Here is an 18,279-nt window from a genome sequence, read left to right on the forward strand (position 1 = left end):
CTTAGTCCTCTTTTTGTGCAAGGACAACAATGTGAAATTGTGGAAAAGTATAAGTGCATTGATAAGTGCATCTGGAGGATTAATTTGGAAAAAAAGAAAATCTGTGTAAAAGGTGCATTAATTGTTAGCCTGAGAATAGTGGATTGTGCATGTCTTTACCACAAAGTATACTTGTCTTGTGGAGGGGCCAATTTCCTAGTTTTGTTGGACGTTCGTAAAGCTTGCTGATTGTGCAAATACGTGACTGTAAAATGTACTTGTTCCCTCTCTTAGATGGTTGATGGAGATTTATTGACAATTCAGTGTGAATATTGAGGTTTTCGAGTGGTCTTGATACACACTGACAGAATATTATTATCTTTTACTTGTTTTCAAAAGCTCGGATATTGACCCACAGTAAACCTTACTTGTAAAGGGAAAGCAAATACCGGGTTTCATTTCTGCTCTCCAAACTTTATATACTATGTAGTAAACAAATTCTGGACTCAAAAAGACCTGGACAATAACAAATATTTGAAAGTAGGACTTATTATTTTGTAAAGGAGAACCATTGAACAGAAAAATTTGTTTATACCAGGGAAAATGTCTGAAGAACTCCAGCTAGAGAGCGATGGAAGTGACCACGAATCTGTCCCCTCAGAAATTCCCAAGCCTGGATATGTCCGCCAGAAAGTAGATGCAGTCAGTATCCCATCATGCATTTAGACGTGCATTGTCTCATTTTCAGTGTTGTCATGCATAGGGCATAGAGTCTCAATTGTCAGATTGCAACACGTACATTTCGATTACCATATTTAACCTTGATATATTATATGCAAGATAGGTAAAACCAATTTTAGGGGTTTTATGGGTCAGGGGGTGACTTAATTATGATCAGATCAAAGATTATTTCCATACAACCCTTGTGTACTTTGTAATAAATGAATCGTGATTGATTCTATTGAGCTATAGGTCTCGGATCATTATGTAGGTAGTGCAAGTAAATATGTTATCTTTTAAGCTAGAAGATTGCTTTTTTAGGGAATTGATTTTTTGCACCCATGCAGTCTTTGCTTTCATTCTTAAAATGGTACTGATTGTTATGAATAACAAATAGTCATTCTTATGAACCATATTATTTTTTTTAAGAAGGGGGTGTTATTGGATCCCCTAACAGTTAATTATCATTGCAGAGTTTTAAATGTTGCTGAAGACATATTATTAAGATAGCACATTGTAAATATTGACAAAATCTTGATCTTGAAATATCCTTTAATACCTAATACAGAGTATATGGAGGACAGATAAATGAATTAGTGGATTAGTATATAAATAATTAATCAAACATTAGTTCAAGTGAAACTTGATATTTGTCAGGTGTAGAACTACTTGTCTGTTAAATGAAGCAAGGAGAGTCCAAATGAAGGTCACTTTAAAGGTCAATCAGCAGAATCTGTGTCACAAGAGAGCATTCCAATTAAACACAGGAGAACAGAATGGAGGGAGGGGGTCAAATGCTTCCCCAAACCCCCCAGGCCTGAGGGTTATGATTTTTTTTACAGATACTGAGAGATACATGTACAATATAAAATTTAAGTATGCCTTAAATGCTTTCAAATGCAGAGAGTGTATCAAACTTTGCTCTAAAGAACATGTATTGGAGTGATTTTGAAGCAGTTTAAGCACTGAATGGAAGATTTAACATAGAATGAATAATTTTGAAATAAAGCACTCTGAAGACCTACCATTGCATGACTCCATAAAAACATTCAAATTAAGTATTCAATAATTTTTTATACATTTTAAATCACTACTTTATGATGTATGAAATTTCAGTCTGGGTTCATTATAGATTTGCTCTAGTATTGAATTTAATGATCTGCATTTAAGGATATAATGAAAAAAGTATATTTCTGTGAATAAGTCTTTAATTATTAGGGAGTATTACAGATTGTGGGGATAATGTATTAAAGGCTAATACATGACCGCCTATATAATTTGTAATGTTGTAATATTTCATGACGTCTATATCAGTATTTTAAATTGCTACGCTGTTTCGGTTCTTGCTGAATGTACATATTTGTGTTAGAATACATTTACAGGTAAACATGAAAGAGTTTTCCCATATACCCAGTACACAATCAGCAAAATTAATTAACAGTGTAATTTTAAAGGGTACAGTTTTATTGTGAAAGTGAAATTTGACTTGAACGAGACCTGACATGTCTACCACGGTAGTTACACCAGGGTTAATTTAATTACAGGTGACTATTGGGTATACAAAACCTCACAGCCATGACTTTTTATATGTGAGCAATTCTTGCATTATAGGATATTGAATTTCTATTATAGAGCTCATCTACCTGTACAAATAAGCCTAGTTCCTGGAATATCCGTAGTATAATGATTATTTGATCTGATTTGTGTGTGAAAACTGTGACACTTGTTTAACACTGCTTCTGCTGCTGAGAAAGCTGAACTAGAAATGTGTTATGTTATTGGACTTGCAAGTCGGAGGGTGGAGAAATTAAAAATGCACTAAGTTAAGCTGATAGAAGTGTGTTTACTGAGTATAATAGATGATCTATATAATGAATAATTAAGTGTCCTCAATGCATCATCATTGTTTCTATATTGGATATGTATTGTCAGCAGTTTTTTGTATAATTTTTTTTTTAATATTCTTTCAAGCAAATCTTTTTTATTTTCTGGTTTGTATTCCTTCAGTTGGAGCAGTCGTTGAGAGGACAGGGTGGCGAATCGTTAGAGGCCCCGTCCAAAAATCTCGTCCAGCAGAATATCGAGCTACGTCGTAAACTAGAAGAGGAACACGCAAGCTACAAACGAAAACTACAAGCTTACCAAGACGGACAGCAACGGCAAGCTCAGCTCGTACAAAAGCTACAGAGCAAGGTAATTCAATTACAGCCTAATCGTAAATCTTGTCTATTAACTTCGTAAAATGGTCTGTCATGTTTATTTTAAGTCACCAACGTACATACTTATTAACATAACTGTGAATTATGAGTTGAATGTTTAAATATTTTACAAATCAATCTCACAAAACTCTCTCACTGTATAAAGTTAATTAACTGTATGTACCTTGGCATATGAATATTTAAACTCAACAAAGACATTAGGTAGAAAATGAATCTTTTATTTACCTATATCTTAATGAGAAGGTGAAATTGCAAGGGTGAATGAAGTTAGCTAGGTTTTGTTTGTGAGTAAATCACACAACATTCAAAGGAGAGCTCAGAGATGTATAGGTTGCCAAAATGTCAACCTAACAGTCTGCAGGTGTGTATATTGAAAGATTTATTAAAGTTTATTGTTAATAAAAATTAAATTTAATTTGCAGATTGAGATTAAAAGGGTGAATTTTGATTATTTTTTTCTTTAGTATATTTTTTTTTAACCATACACAATAATTTTTTTTATATAAAATAAAATTGTAGTGACTGATAGAATATTTGATGAAGTTATTATGTTCCCAATTAATGCAAATATTAGTAAAGTAAAAAAATGGCATGTATAATTATAAATGTAGATTTATATGTAATTTAGTTCCTTGGATTGTTTGTATTACCTATTGCAGTATGAACATACCTATCCTGGAGTTTTAAAATTATAGAAATGTACTGTAATAGATTTTGATTTTAACAGCTTTTACAATACAAGAAAAAATGTACAGACTTGGAAGATGTTATGCGCAGCAAAGATATTTATTGCCAAGTTACCAATCAGAAGGTAAAAGGCCACATAGAAAGGCCAAACCTCCATGTATATAATATTTATCTCTACATATAACCCTCATATACAACTCCAGGTCTTACAGTACAAGAAAAAGTGTGAGGATTTTGAAGCAGAAAACGGGGACTTAAAGGCCCGTTACGATAACCTTAAGTTGGTAAGGGAAGTGTGAAGGGCGCCACCTAGTGGCCATTGTGTTCTCACTCATTACCAACTATGACATAGTTTTGTTGGTGTGCTTCTTAAAACACTTGCATGATCAGGAGTCAGATGGAAGCATTGGGTTGTTGGTAGCTTGTACTTCACTTGACTATTCTGCAGCAGCATCGTCTTGTTTCATTTCATAGGTTCTACAATACAAGCGTAAATGTTCAGACCTTGAGGGTCAAATAGAAAGTAAAGTGAGTATAACCTCCCCTTGCAATCCTTTACGCCTTAAGACATCCTAATACAGAGTTAAATATCTAATCTTAAATGGTGTGATTGGCTAGACTTAAAAAACTAAAACCATCATTCTTAATTCACATTCATTTCATTTCATTTCAATGAGATTTTAGTTAAAAGTAAAATTAAATGGAATTTCAGTTATATTATCAATAAATAATGTTATTGAGTCTATATTATCTTAAAAATTAAAATGCAAATTGGACTCCTATCAAAATGAAAATATCTATCAAGGAGATATTTAATGAATTTAAATACATATTTCAATTAATTTGGGAATTCAAATTAAGAGGGGAAATACAGATCCTGTTTTAAATCCCCTCTCCTTTTGGGTGATGGTTTAGGTGGGTAGGGACAGTATTTTTCCTGCACAGCTTTTGCCTTTCTTTCAAGTCTTTTCCACATCATTATATTTGACTTGTCTTTTCACTTGTGTGTGACCTTTACCTCAGACACCATCTTTATACTACCTTTCTGCCTTACTTTTGCACCCTCTTTTATCAACTTTTGACCTCTGAACTTTGTCTTTCAATGTTAATTCTATCCAAAAAGGTAAGACGAAAATGCTGCAATTTGCTGTGAAATAATGAACGTTCATGAGTTTAAATTTTCACAGACATCATACTTATGTAAACTTTATGAAGTCATAGAGAAATGAAAGAATATAGAATATTTGATCTGTGCAATCAAACAACATTTTTTCAAGACTTATATTTTGTTTCATGATATTTAATAATAAGTGCTCCTAATTTTATTGATCTTTATTCATGTTATTGAATATATTTTGGAAATTAACATTGAATATTTAATATCTATTGTTAACTTTTTATCTGAGATACAAGAACTTTGTAATCAGGATTAAAAATGAATTTAAATAATTTCTTTATAAACTGTTTTATTCATGTATGTCGGAGAACTCATGTTATTTTTCTGTCCTATAGCTCCAATCCACAGAAGAATCATTCAAGAAAAGTCTGGAAGCTTCCGAGAGCCGCAACATGGACTTAGAGTCCACGCTAATAAAGCTCGAGGAAGAGCAGCAAAGGTAAGAAGCCTCACCTGTAAATCACCTGTAAGACCTCAGAGAGGTTCACCTTGTAAATCACTTGTAAGACCTCAGAAAGGTTCACCTTGTAAATTACCAGTAAGACCTCAGTAAGGTTCACCTTGTAAATTACCAATAAGACCTCAGTAAGGTTCACCTTGTAAATCACCAGTAAGACCTCAGTAAGGTTCACCTTGTAAATTACCAGTAAGACCTCAGAAAGGTTCACCTTGTAAATTACCAGTAAGACCTCAGTAAGGTTCACCTTGTAAATTACCAATAAGACCTCAGTAAGGTTCACCTCAGTAAGGTTCACCTTGTAAATCACCTGTAAGACCTCAATAAGGTTCACCGTGTAAATCACCTGTAAGACCTCAGGAAACCTCACCTTGTAAAAAACCAGTAAGACCTCAGAAAGGTTTACCTTGTAAATTACCAGTAAGACCTCAGTAAGATTCACCTTGTAAATCACCAGTAAGACTTCAGAAAGGTTCACCTTGTAAATCACCTGTTAGATCTCAGAAAAGTTCACTTTTTAAATCACTTGTTAGATCTCAGAACGGTTCACCTTGTAAAGCACCTGTAAGACCTCAAAAAGGTTCAACTTGCAAGGCCTGAAAATAGCCAACTTGTAAGACCTAAGACTCAAGAATAGTCCACCTAGTAAAATCCAAAAATAGCTCACCTGTAAGACTAAAAAAAAAGTTCATCTTGTAAGACTCAATAATAACTCACCTTGTAAAGTACCTTGAATGACTTCTGGATAGCACTCTTTACAAGGCTCTATAAAAGCCCTTTTAAGTTGTAAGCTCAAGGAAAGTTCACATTGTATAAAGCCCAACAAGACCTCATTTTGTAAGACCCCAGGTCAGCTGACCTTGTAAAGCCCAAGAAATGTTAACCATTTAATAAATTGTTATTCAAGTCATGAAAGCCCAATCTGAAAGTGAGTTGGAATACTTTGGACCCTTTCCTCTTATTAATGGACATATACAGTCATTCATGTACATGTATAAGGTACCCATATTTAGTCCACCTTGTAAAAGATTTCAACATTTTAGCCCACTATTTTCAGAATTTTTACTTTGTACAGAAATTAAACACAAAATCATTTTTTGAAATACCAATACATCTGACCTCTAAATCCTGAATCCAATAAAATTAACAGTGCTCAATAAGTAATTTGATCCATTTGTTTCATGTAGATGTCTTTAAATTTCAATTGAATTTTAAATAAAGGGTGTTGTCAGATCAGGGATTGCTGAATCAGTTCTTGTAGATTAGAGTTACAGATCACCAAGTTAAACGTGTTAGCTGCTGTCAAACAATTTAAAGGTTTAAAAGTCATGGAATCTACACCGACATTCTTTATTCTATATTTTTAAAAAATGCTTCAGTATTTGTGTTTTATTTTTTGGCACATAGGCACAAGATAAAAAGCAATTTTGTATTAATAATAGAAACAATTACCTGGGACCTGGGAAGGCTGAGATATCACCAAGTAATTTACAGTGGAATGCCAGGACCCGGGCTGGGTCATTACTTATTGAAAACCAGCTACTTCATAAGTCATGAAATCTTCTAAACTCTCCTAAAATGATTCTACTTACTTGCCTATATTTTGAAATACTTCTCTGTTTTCAATGGTCCATACATTTTTTATGTCAGTAGCTTTGACCAGCATTGATGGGTTCATGCTTTACGAAGCATACAATAATTATTTTTTTTGTTTTACATCTTTTAAATGGCTTTCACTTTGTGGGGGTCTCTACAGTTTGAAACATGTTAAAAACTTTACAAGATATTTATTATCCGGTTTATTCACTTTCAAATCTTTTGTGCATTATTTATGTTGCCGGGGACAGGCGAACCCTTTTTGGGGTGATTTTTTAAATGAATTATTTTTGCTGAGGCATCAGATGGTATCTAAATAGATCAATATAAATTATCATTGCATCCTTTTCTGCTTCACAGAACATAAGGCTTGATTATCAATATAATTTTAAAATATTAATGATAGATAATATTCACTCTTAATCTGAAGATTAAAACAGAAACAAAATTTTTAGAGCATGAAGAGTATTTTCCAGAAATCAGATGAGGAAGTCAAAATGTAGACATTAAAATAAAAGTAAATTTCTCACAAAAAATAAATAAATGACACCATGCTAAGGGTGAACATGTTTAATAATAATTGACCACATTTTTGCATGTTTCTATTGATTTTGTATTCCAGGAGTGCCAGTTTGGCCCATGTGAATGCTATGCTGAGGGAGCAGCTGGACCAGGCCACTGCTGCTAATCAGTCCTTGACCTCTGACATCCACAAGCTGACCCAGGATTGGCAGGCTGCCAGGGAGGAGCTGGACGTCAAGGAGAGGGAATGGCGTGAGGAGGAACAGGTCAGTGTTCACATGGCAACGAGGTCATAAAGGGATCTATCTTGTATTTCTTTGATAAAGAATTTGTAGATTTAAAAAATCTTGGTTTTTTTTTTTAGTCTGAAACAAAAATGTAATGTTGTTGTTTTTTTTTCAGTCCTTCAATGAATACTTCAGTGCAGAGCATGGTAGACTTCTGGCTCTGTGGCGACAAGTTGTGGCCTTCCGTCGAGCTTTTGGAGATCTCAAGACGGCAACGGAGCGCGATTTGTCCCACGTGAGGAATGACGTGACCCGTGCCTCCAGAAGTATGCACTCTGCCTGTCTGAATCTGGCTGCCAACCAGAGGAACACAGACACTCAGTCCCAGGTAAGAATCATCTAACTTTTCTATCTGATTTTTAACAGCGACCACTTATAGGTAAAAGATTGATATAAAAGTAGATCAACTTATTTACAATTTGCTTAAAACTTTCTTATCATGCAAGTTATAAAAGTTGATTGTTTCATATTATAGTGAGTGGTAGGGATATAAAAAGTTTCTTTATGATTGTGTTATCTTGACAATTTACAGATAATAAAATCTTTTTACAAGGTATCCTTGGACCGCGAGCGATCAGACAGAGCAGCCCTAGAGAACCAGCTGAGAGAGAAGAGCCGTGAAATCGCTGAACTCCAATCTCGATATGATGCTCATAGCTATGAACTGAATGCCAAGTAGGTCTTTAGTTTATATCATTTAGATTTAAAGGATAAAAAATACACACCTAAAAACAGGTTTGCAACTTTTTTTTACAGTTTATCAAGAAAATATCCAAACATGATCAAAGATTCAGAGTATGTTCTTACTTTTCAGGGTTAATGAGCTGACTATGATGAATGAGAAGCTGAAGATACAGCTTGAGGAGAGAGAGAAGTCCACACAGTCCCTGCAGAGACAGATTAACAACCTGGAGACCAGACTCGGCGAGAGAACCAGTTATGACCTGCCAGAAACTGACACAGCCAGGCAGATCCGCAGTGACACTGAGGCTCTTCATGATGCACTCCGTAACATCGCGGAAGCCGTCATTAACGACGCTGATGAATATGAAGATGAGGAGGGTCGTAGGTCAGTTTCCCCATCACGGGCCAGGTCTGTCTCTCCCTCTGCCAGGGCTCGGTCTCCGCTGCTCAGGGACCGCTCCAAGTCACCGATGGCCAGAGCTCGGTCCCCAGCGTTGGCCGACGCTACCTTCTCAGCTGTACAGGCAGCTCTGAACAAACGACAGCTCCAGTTGTCCGAGGCCCGCGCCAAACTAAAGGCCAGCCAGGACCACAATGCAGCAGTCAGGAAGCAGATGGATGACCTTGACAATGAGCGTCGTCGTCTCGAGTTACAGGTTCTCCAGCTGAAGGAGGATGTGGATATCCTGTAAGTGACCTGGGCTTTTAAAATGTAGTAAGCAACCAAATAAAGGAGGGAGGCAAAATGTATATTTTCAACAAAAAATATTTTATGCTATGTGCTGCAAGATGTGACCATATTAAATTTACAATGTATTTTACTGTGTTCTGCAGGAGAAGGGAAAGAGAAGATACCTCTCGAGATCGTGACAGGGTGAAGAATGCTCTGAGTCTGACAGGCAGTGAGAAATCTCAGCTGGAGAAGATCAGGAACGAGCTGAACGAGCAGATCGAGATCATGCAGCGTGAGAATGAGAAGCTCCAGGCCGCTAACACTGACCTTCAGAGACAGAGGGACCAGTTAGAGGACGAGAAAGAGGACATTACCAAGGACAAAGAGAGGCAGATCAAGGAAAACGACAGATGGTAAGACACAGAATAATAAAATAAGGGCTTTGATAGGAACTTTGTGTGTAAAAATATATGAAGTCATAGGGCATAGTGAATATATGAAATCTTTATCATGGTGCTTTACACAGATTTTTCAAGAAAAGGGCAAAGATAAAGCTGCTAATTTAAAACTACATGTATAATAAAATCAAAACGGCAAATTTTTTGGTCACCTACAAAGAGTGATATTTAATCTCTACGTGTTGTGTTTGTCTTTCAGTCACCGAGTGATTGACCAGCTGGAACACAAGAACAGCACTATTAAGGAGGAGCTGGTCTCCACAAAGGAGGCTCTCAACAGAGCTCTCCTGGACAAGGAGGTACTGGAACAACAGAAGGCTGAAGTCAGTAAGTATAGACGCGTGTGATTGATGAAGTCACTAAGTATAGGCACATGTGATAAAAGAAATGATTGGTTATTGTATTTTGAAAAACAATTTTAAAATGTACAGGCACATACTGTGATTTGCTTCTGATCAATATTTTTAATGATGCACAATTACAAACTATATAATATTTCAAAAGATAATGTTCCGAATTCATTGATTTCTTTCTATAATATTTTTGACGTTAGTGATGATTTTATTTTACTCTGCCTCTGTTTTAGGTGATAATGTTCAGAATTCATTGATTTTATTTTCTATGATATTTGTGATGTTAGACATGATTTTATTTTACTCTTCCTCTGTTTAGGTGATGCCCTGTCTAGGGCTGAGCTTCAGAAGGCTGAGCTGGAACTGGAGATAAACAAGGCCAAGACAGAAGAGGCCACACTGAAGGATGCCCTACTTAAGATGCAGGCCATGAACGAAGGCCTGGGACAGGACAAGGTCGAACTCAACAAGATCATCATGCAGGTACGCCAATAGTAATAATAGTGGAAATGAAAGTTTATTTTTGAGGGGTTTTTTGGCCAAGGGAAAAAGGCTTATGAAAGTGAAATAAAAGAGGTAATAAAACAAGGCATGAATTTGCATGAGCTGTGATTGAACTGATAAGGATTTTATTGCCCACCTTCATAAAAATGAAGAAAATGTTATTGCGTTAAGTCTTAGTTTGGAATTTTAAAAATGATTATGAATTAAAAAAGCTCACTGTATGATGCCTTGGAGTGTATTGTCAAATAAGGATTGTCATGAGTGTTTACTCTTCTACAATGTGTGTGTTTTGTAGATGGAGGCCGAGAAGGCGAATCTGACTGGAGAGAAGCAGGCCCTAGAGATGGAGAAGACGGGCATCAAAGAGGAGCTGGTCAGAGTCGAGCAGGAGAAAATGGACCTCGACACAGAAAAAATGGGTATGACAGGACTTATATATCTATATAGAGACAAGCTGTCATGAAGCTGATCTCTGTCCTTACTGTAATCAAGTGATGGATGTGCAGGTAATATTTGTAAATTGAGCTATCGTGATAAGCACGGTTGTGCATTAATATAAAATGATCCAAGTTATACCTGGTCATGCAATGGCAATGAGTTCAACAGATAATGCTATCATATAGCCAGATTTGAAAGTTCATTTAATCCCATGAGGGATAGGAACTGGATGACAGGGGATTTTATGTCCTCTGTATCCCCATATAAGGTGTTATATTTACAGTCGACTCACTACATTGTTTCTTCCTTCATCAAAATTATAATTACATTCTGAAAATTGATTTTGTGCAGTGATTTAAATATAATTTTAGGTTTTCAACACTTCCTCTATTCCACAACTAGTTTTCTAAATTTCTGACTTTCAATAGGAAGGTCTTTAGGTAGACCTTCTTGATATTTTTTTTTTAACTGAATCAAGGTCTTTTAGCTTGATTTACCCGTAAGATCTGAACAGTCAACCCGACATTATAACTCTTAACAAGACTCTATTTATCTGTAGATCTGAAATATAAGTCAACCAGAATCTATCTATAGGTCTAAATCAATTTTTCTTGACCTGTAGGTCAGACTTGGTTTATCTGTAGGTCTAACTCTATTTTCCTGTATCTGTAGGCCTGAACCAGACCCTGGAGCTGAGTGAGATGACTCGTCAACAGTTAGAGGAGGAGATCCAGGCTCTCAACAGAGAGAAAGGAGACATCCAGGAACAGCTCAGCTCGGTAAGGAATTCAGTATCAGTCTATATAATAAAAAATACCTGTTGTAATGGTCATTTAAAAATATGAATAGGGGGTTTTGTAGAATAAATTTCAACATTGTCACAATGTCTAATCAAAGAAAGATAGTTCATATACTGTAGATTGGCAAATAATCACGATGGTTTTAATTTCACTATGTTCGCGATTTGTAATTTTTCCGCGAAATTAAACCCATCGTGAATGCTATCATTGGTAATTGGTAAACGTTTAAATGCGAATACGCAATTACAATAAATTTCTAGGAGCGTGAAATTAAAACCATCGCGATTAGTACTTTTCATGAAATCGTGAAATTTTAACACCGTGGAATTAAAACAACTTACAGTATCCTGAGACAACTCTGCAACAAATAGTAGTTAATTTAAACTGCTGTTTAATTTAATTAAAGTAAAGAATCTTTGTGAGGTAGATAAAGAAGAGTTAAATGCTGATGTTTTTGTTGTATAGGTGTCTAGACAGAAGCAGGCTTTGGCCGAGGAGTTGTTACAGGCTCGTCGTGAGGTAGAGAGACAGACTCAGAATTACGTCAAAGTGGCCAAGGAGAAGGAGATCCTGACCCAGGACAAGGGAGAGCTCATCGTCCAGGTTACCGCCACAGGTAAGCGAGAGAAGATGTTCACTAGAAAGACTAGAAAGAAAAATTAACTGAAGAGGACATCATTGAAAAAGAGAGTAACATACTTCAGTAAAATTTGTAGAGTTCTAAAAGAATTAGTGACTAAATGAAGCTTTTGATATGTTTGATTACAGAGCGTGAGAATCGTCAACAGAGCGAGGTGATCTCGTCCCTCCGCAGTGAGAAGGACAGTCTGGAGAGCGCCCTCTATGAATCTCAGCAGTCTGAGCAACAACTAACTGTCAGAAAGGAACAACTAGAGGGAGAGAACCAGGAACTGATCCTCAGAAAGGAGAATCTGCAGAGTAAGGTCCCTTTTCAGAATTATTCTGATATATGAAAATCCATACACAGACTCCAATAAATTGATATTTCATTCTTGTGGCAATGAATATACAGAGTAAGCTCCCTTACTTATATTTTTGTACTCTTAAAATGATAGATTGAGAAAATTTCAGTAGTCTTCAAACCTTTTTGAGAACTGTTTTATTCTGACCTTTAACCTCTGTAGGTGAGATCAATCGTCTGATTAAGGAGAAGGAAGCAGACCTAGAGAAGTTTGAGCACATTAAGGAGGACCTTCAGAGACGATTGGCTCAACTGGAGCGTGAGATGCAACTGGCGCTCACCCAGGAGAAACAGGCTCACGAGGACGATGTGGAGAGGCTGGTCAAGGAGAGAGTAAGGCATCATCTTATATGTGGATAGATGGGATGTTTTTCCTAAAAAATTCCTCTTTTTCAAAGAACTGTCTAGTTAGGGACAGCAAAATGGCTAATTTGGCATAACAAGATTGAAAAGAAATGCAGAGAATTTTGTTATGTTCAGTTAAATTAACATTCAGTTTACAAAAATATCCCGAATAGAATGTGTATAACATAAAATTCTTAAACCAGCTTGATATTTTATGAAACAGGAGCAGCAGCGTCATGAGTTTGAGACTGAGAGAGATGAGATGGTCCACCAGAATGCCATGGAGAAGGAGGAGATGTTGAACCGATTTGACCGTGAGCGGGAGGACCTTCAGGGAGAACTGGCTAACCTCCAGAGAGAGAGAGACAACCAGCTGTTGATGGCTGAGAACGACAAACAACAGGTAATGCAGGGACTTTATAAAACTTACTATAACAGGTGAAAGTATATAAGAGTTATGTTTTGAGTGCATTAAAACTGACACCCTTATAATCTTATTTGCACAAAAACATTGATTTGTACACAAGTAAAATTTTTTTTTGAAAATTGTGTAATTTGCTGTATAATATTGTTTGGAAAGGTTTTATGTGTAAGTTCACCATCCTGAGAGTTTTATTGCTGTCATAAAAATTTTAAAGATAACACTTACATACAGGTACTTTTACTAGACATATTCCATACATGGGGGACACTCCTCCTCTTGTTGTCAGTATTACAGTCTCTGTCTGCAATGCTTGTGATTTGTTTTGTAGACGATGTCTCTCCTGGAACAAGAGAAGAGCACTCTGGCTGAGAAGAACAACAACCTGACAATGGAGCTGGCTAATGCTAACGTCGAGTATGAGAGACTGAAGCGTGAGTACCACGCTCGCCAGGAGCAGGACAGGAACAACATGAATGGACTCAACCAGGAGCTCAGAAATCTCAGAGGTCAATTTGAGGATACATGGTATGTTTGAGTAAATTATCTTTGGTATTCAATGCATTATTTGTTGTTTTGCTTTTGGGGGGGGGGATCAGCAATTAAATTTTAATACTGTTTGCTGAAAATAAACTTGGTGTGGAATAAACTAATACATTTCTGTTTCACCACAGCATGAACCATGAGAAGGAGGTCAAGGATCTGACCAATCAGATCAGAGATCTGGAGAGACAGAGGGAGGCTGCCCTGAGAGAGGTTGCTGATCTCAAAACTCAACTCAAACTGGTAGAGGAGGCTCGAGATAATGTCCGCAGAGATCTGATTGACTCCAACAGGAAAGTCAGGGAAGGTCAGTGCATAACCTAGAAAAATAAGTTCTTGTTAATAGTTTTAGTAAATAAAATTATCTGTTAGAGTTGAATTGTATAGAATGGTGAATGCCCTATTTCTCAATTCATATTTAATCAAGTTTAATATTGACATTCTTGTACCCTTACTTTATTTTGTGATCAGGTGAGGAGATGATGGAGCTGATGAGGAAGGATATGATAGAACTGAAGAGAAACCTGAATGATGAAGTCCGGGAGAAGGAGCTGTTCTCCAAGACTAATGAGGAGCTGAGAGCCACCATCAAGAAGAACGAGACAGACAAGATTGAGCTCAACAGGGATCTGTGTGATCACCGACAGAGATGCAGCAGTGAATTTTTTAAAAAACTAAGTCTTTAAAATTTTAAAGGCAGCACTAAAAATGTAAAAATATTTTTATCCTTGTTTAAAAATGTTAAATCAAGACACCTTTTTTTCAAAATCAACAATAAAATCATAAATTGAAGCAAAACTGGGTCTGAAATTAATGCAGGTTTGCTTTTTAGGATGGACAAGATTCATGTATATGCAAACATTTGAATAATATGTGGTAAATTTCTTTTTATTACAGTCCTAGAAGAGCAGAAGGCCAATGTTCAGAAAGAGGCTGGTGACCTGAGAGCTAGTCTGCGTGAGGTCGAGAAAGCCCGTCTTGAGGCCAGACGTGAACTGCAGGACCTCAGACGCCAGGTCAAGATGCTGGACAGTGAGCGATCTAAACTTGGTAAAGAGGTGGTGGATCTACAGGCACGTGTGGCAAAGGATGAAGAGAAGGAGGAGGAAGGCAGGAGACATGCTTTTGATCTTAAACAGAAGGTAAGAATTCTTTATTAAAAAGTCTTTTAAATATAAGGTAATTTGTAAAATTAGAATAAAAAAGTTGAGGCATTCTTTCTTCCAAATACATTTTTCATGAAGAAATAAGAAGAGACTCAAAATATTTGAATTAAGTTCATACTTTTTCCTCACTAGGAGGAGCAAGCGGTAAACTATTAAGAATGTCATTCCTAAGTTTTCCATTTTAAGTTTTCGATTATGTTATGAGTTTCAGGAGTTTTATGTTATGTTTATTGTTTATGAAATTTTAATAATTTTTTAGTAATTTCTTTCAGTGTATTTGTAAAATATAACATTTTATTACATTTTTATTATTGAACAATATATACTGTAATTTATTCATTATATTAAAAATGATATTTGTCACAGTGTGAAAGGATATCAAAATGATATCCTGTCACAGTGTGAAACCTGAATGATGAAGTCAGAGAGAAAACTGTTCTCCAAGATTTCGAGGAGCTGAGAGCCACCATAACGAAGATTGCTACAAAAAAATCTTCCTGTGTGCCTAAGATAAGGTAGATGAAAATAAATAAACCATTCTGAAGACAGCCCCCCCCCCAAAAAAAATAAAACTTGAAAAAAGACCAGTTTGAAAATATGTTGCTAAATCCATTTTGTGTGTTACATTTTTGTTTTCATCTCAGGCTAATGTTAGCTGGTATGAGAGCGTCTCTCAACCGCTCAACGTATACAGGACGTCACGAGCCTACACTATGAGAGTATTACAAAAAGACAGGACGTGTGGCAAAAGGAAAAATCAAAGAATTTTTTCTTAAAAAATGTAAGAATTAGAAATTTAAAATGTTTTGTACAGAATATAAAAGTTGATACAATGTATCTTCCAAATACCCTTTTTCATGGAAAAAAGAAGAGACTCCAAATATTTGATATAAAATAATGCTTTTCTCTCACTAGGAGGAGCAAACGGTAAACTATTAAGAATGTCATTCCTTTGTTTTCTATTTGAAGTTTTGGATTACATTTTGAATTTCAGGAGTTTTTCATTGTGTTTATTGTTATGACATTTTCTTGGGTTTTTTGTTGTTTTTTATAGTACATTTTGTAAAATATAACATTTCAGTAAAGATCTCTACTTTCAATAAGCTTTAACTGCATTGGATAGGTTGTTGAGACAGAGGCTAGTCGCGAGGCTGTACGTAAGGAACTTGCTAACCTTCAGCGTAAGATGGGAGAGTTGATTGATGAATCCAGACTGAAGGAAAAAGACTACCAGATGGCCTTAGAAGACAGTCGTCGTCTTGAGAGGAAATTAGAAGACCAGCGCCGCAACTTGGAAATCAATCTTGAGAACACAAGTGCTGAGGCTGCTGAACTCAAACTGAGGCTCAGTGGATCAGAGGGAAGAGTTAATGCCCTTGAGGCCCAGCTTGCTAGAATAGAGGGCGCTAAACAGGATGTGGAGTTTAAACTGAGCAGCATTGTGTCCAGCCTGAGAAGAACCATTGGATTCAGCCAGGAGATGCCCAGGGCCAGGAGTCCAGTCAGGTCCCGCAGCAAGAGTCCAAGACGATCCAGACCCAACTCCCCATCGAAAGGTATAAAACTAGTCTGCATTCTAGTAGAATAAAGAAAAGAAAAAGTTACCGAATACAATTTTTCTATTGAAAAAATCTTATGGTTTTGAATATTAAGTAAGTAAAAGTAGTTTTGTTTTCATTGGACTAATCCAAAAGAATATGTAATAAACCATTGAAATTATTCTGCAGGATTTGAAAACACTTATGCCACCACTACCGAGGGTCGTGGAAGCCCCATCCCAAGGACTGGTTCCCCTGAGAGATCTGGCAGCCCTATCCGTACCTCCTCTCGTGGAGTGTCCCCCGTCAGGTTTGACCGAGGTGGAGAGATGAATGCCCTGGACGTAGACCCTGAGGCAGTCAGAATGGCCCTGAGAGACTTTGTACAACAGCTTGCTGGAGCCGAGAGAGAAAGGGTGAGATCATGATTTCTAAAAAATAGGGATGTCAACGAGTACCCGGTTAACCGGGTACTCGATCGAACGTCCGAGTATCGAATACTAAAATCGGTACTCGGTTACTCGGATGTATATTTTTGAATACTTCTAAGCTTATTTATTAATGCATTAAACAATCCGTTTTAAAACGGCAAATACTCATTGCACTTGTACATACAGTAATTAGGGTTTCCTACTCATCTAAATGACCGTTATCGCCCGTGGCAGTGTTTATACAGTAATTATCGTGACCAAGCACCTGTTACCTGGCTTTTCTCACCTTCGGCTGTCTTCTTTCCTTATTTTTTGATTTTTTTAATTATTTGTTTTCACTGAACATCGTTTAAGGTCTGTTATGATTAAATAAATTAGATACCGGTAATTTTGTCAATTCTCCGAGAAGCCGTCAATTCTCGGGAATAGAGACAGATGATATTTTACGCGCGACTGTTGATATGGTTGTGTTTGATTACATGCCAATACATATACAAATAGTTGACGACAAAGGCTTAAAAAAAATGATGTCCATCGTTGCACCAAACTACAAAATACCGTCCCGTGATACTATAAAATCTAGGATCGAAAAGTATACGAAAATCGTAAATCGGCTCTGTTAGAACTTGGTCAAGTTCAAGTCAAGTGAAACTGTACGACTGATTATACCTTGACGTCAAATGCAACAAAGAGTTGCATTGCAATTACGGAGTAGATTATTTTTTAAGAATAAAAACACCGTGAACCACTTACGATTTTATTTCTTGTGTTTATCTGATAAATAAATTGAACTTAAATGAATGTTGTATTAAATTTCGTCGGGCACGAAGTTCTCATCATTGTTACAACAGAAATGCATTTACGTGTAAACCTCCTATCAGAGCATGTGGTTTTATTTCTACAAGTGTTTACAATATTATACATTCATCAATTCACTTGTTCATATTTATTGACACTTTTACCGAGTACCCGGGTACTCGATCAGAAAAACGTCCGAGTAACCGAGTATTAAAAATTGACCGATTTGACATCCCTACTAAAAAGTTATGCAATTTTTGTCTTGAAATTTTCAGTTACAAAAAAATATAAAAAGGAGATTTGTATTTAAGATATCCTCTTTTGGTACTGATTGGTGTAATTTGGTTACGGATTGTAGGATGACGCTCTTGCCAATGTGCGCAGTATGGCAGTCCAGCTGAAGGAATTGGAAGAGGAGAAGGAGCGAACCGAAAGACGGCATCAGATCTTACAGAAGTCACTCGGAGACGTGGAAGAAGGTAAGGGACATCACTCTATCCT

At 36.4% G+C, this 18,279-nt stretch overlaps 1 protein-coding gene across 6 annotated transcripts in view; it reads left to right on the forward strand.

Moving 5' to 3' along the window:
- LOC134280298 (rootletin-like) overlaps positions 1–18,279 on the forward strand; it is a 52,599-nt gene that overhangs the window by 24,433 nt on the left and 9,887 nt on the right. For 3 of the 6 annotated variants that reach the window (XM_062762700.1, XM_062762703.1, XM_062762705.1), the window contains 23 exons: positions 2,707–2,892; positions 3,646–3,729; positions 5,118–5,221; positions 7,458–7,623; positions 7,760–7,972; positions 8,198–8,319; positions 8,459–9,016; positions 9,163–9,414; positions 9,659–9,786; positions 10,132–10,295; positions 10,612–10,735; positions 11,427–11,533; positions 12,020–12,170; positions 12,323–12,493; positions 12,700–12,869; positions 13,105–13,284; positions 13,634–13,830; positions 13,977–14,152; positions 14,317–14,502; positions 14,743–14,987; positions 16,135–16,567; positions 16,739–16,965; positions 18,137–18,257. In XM_062762700.1, coding sequence (XP_062618684.1) covers positions 2,707–2,892; positions 3,646–3,729; positions 5,118–5,221; positions 7,458–7,623; positions 7,760–7,972; positions 8,198–8,319; positions 8,459–9,016; positions 9,163–9,414; positions 9,659–9,786; positions 10,132–10,295; positions 10,612–10,735; positions 11,427–11,533; positions 12,020–12,170; positions 12,323–12,493; positions 12,700–12,869; positions 13,105–13,284; positions 13,634–13,830; positions 13,977–14,152; positions 14,317–14,502; positions 14,743–14,987; positions 16,135–16,567; positions 16,739–16,965; positions 18,137–18,257 — 4,465 coding nt within the window. Of the gene's footprint in view, positions 1–577; positions 682–2,706; positions 2,893–3,645; positions 3,730–3,808; positions 3,890–4,079; positions 4,134–5,117; positions 5,222–7,457; positions 7,624–7,759; positions 7,973–8,197; positions 8,320–8,458; positions 9,017–9,162; positions 9,415–9,658; positions 9,787–10,131; positions 10,296–10,611; positions 10,736–11,426; positions 11,534–12,019; positions 12,171–12,322; positions 12,494–12,699; positions 12,870–13,104; positions 13,285–13,633; positions 13,831–13,976; positions 14,153–14,316; positions 14,503–14,742; positions 14,988–16,134; positions 16,568–16,738; positions 16,966–18,136; positions 18,258–18,279 lie in introns of all 6 variants that reach the window. The other 3 variants (XM_062762704.1, XM_062762701.1, XM_062762702.1) reach the window with 3 other exon arrangements.

This window comes from Saccostrea cucullata, unplaced genomic scaffold (assembly GCF_032062105.1).
Source record: "Saccostrea cucullata isolate Sc308-1 unplaced genomic scaffold, CSIRO_AGI_Scuc_v1 ctg216, whole genome shotgun sequence".
Classification (NCBI taxonomy): Eukaryota; Metazoa; Mollusca; class Bivalvia; order Ostreida; family Ostreidae; genus Saccostrea; species Saccostrea cuccullata.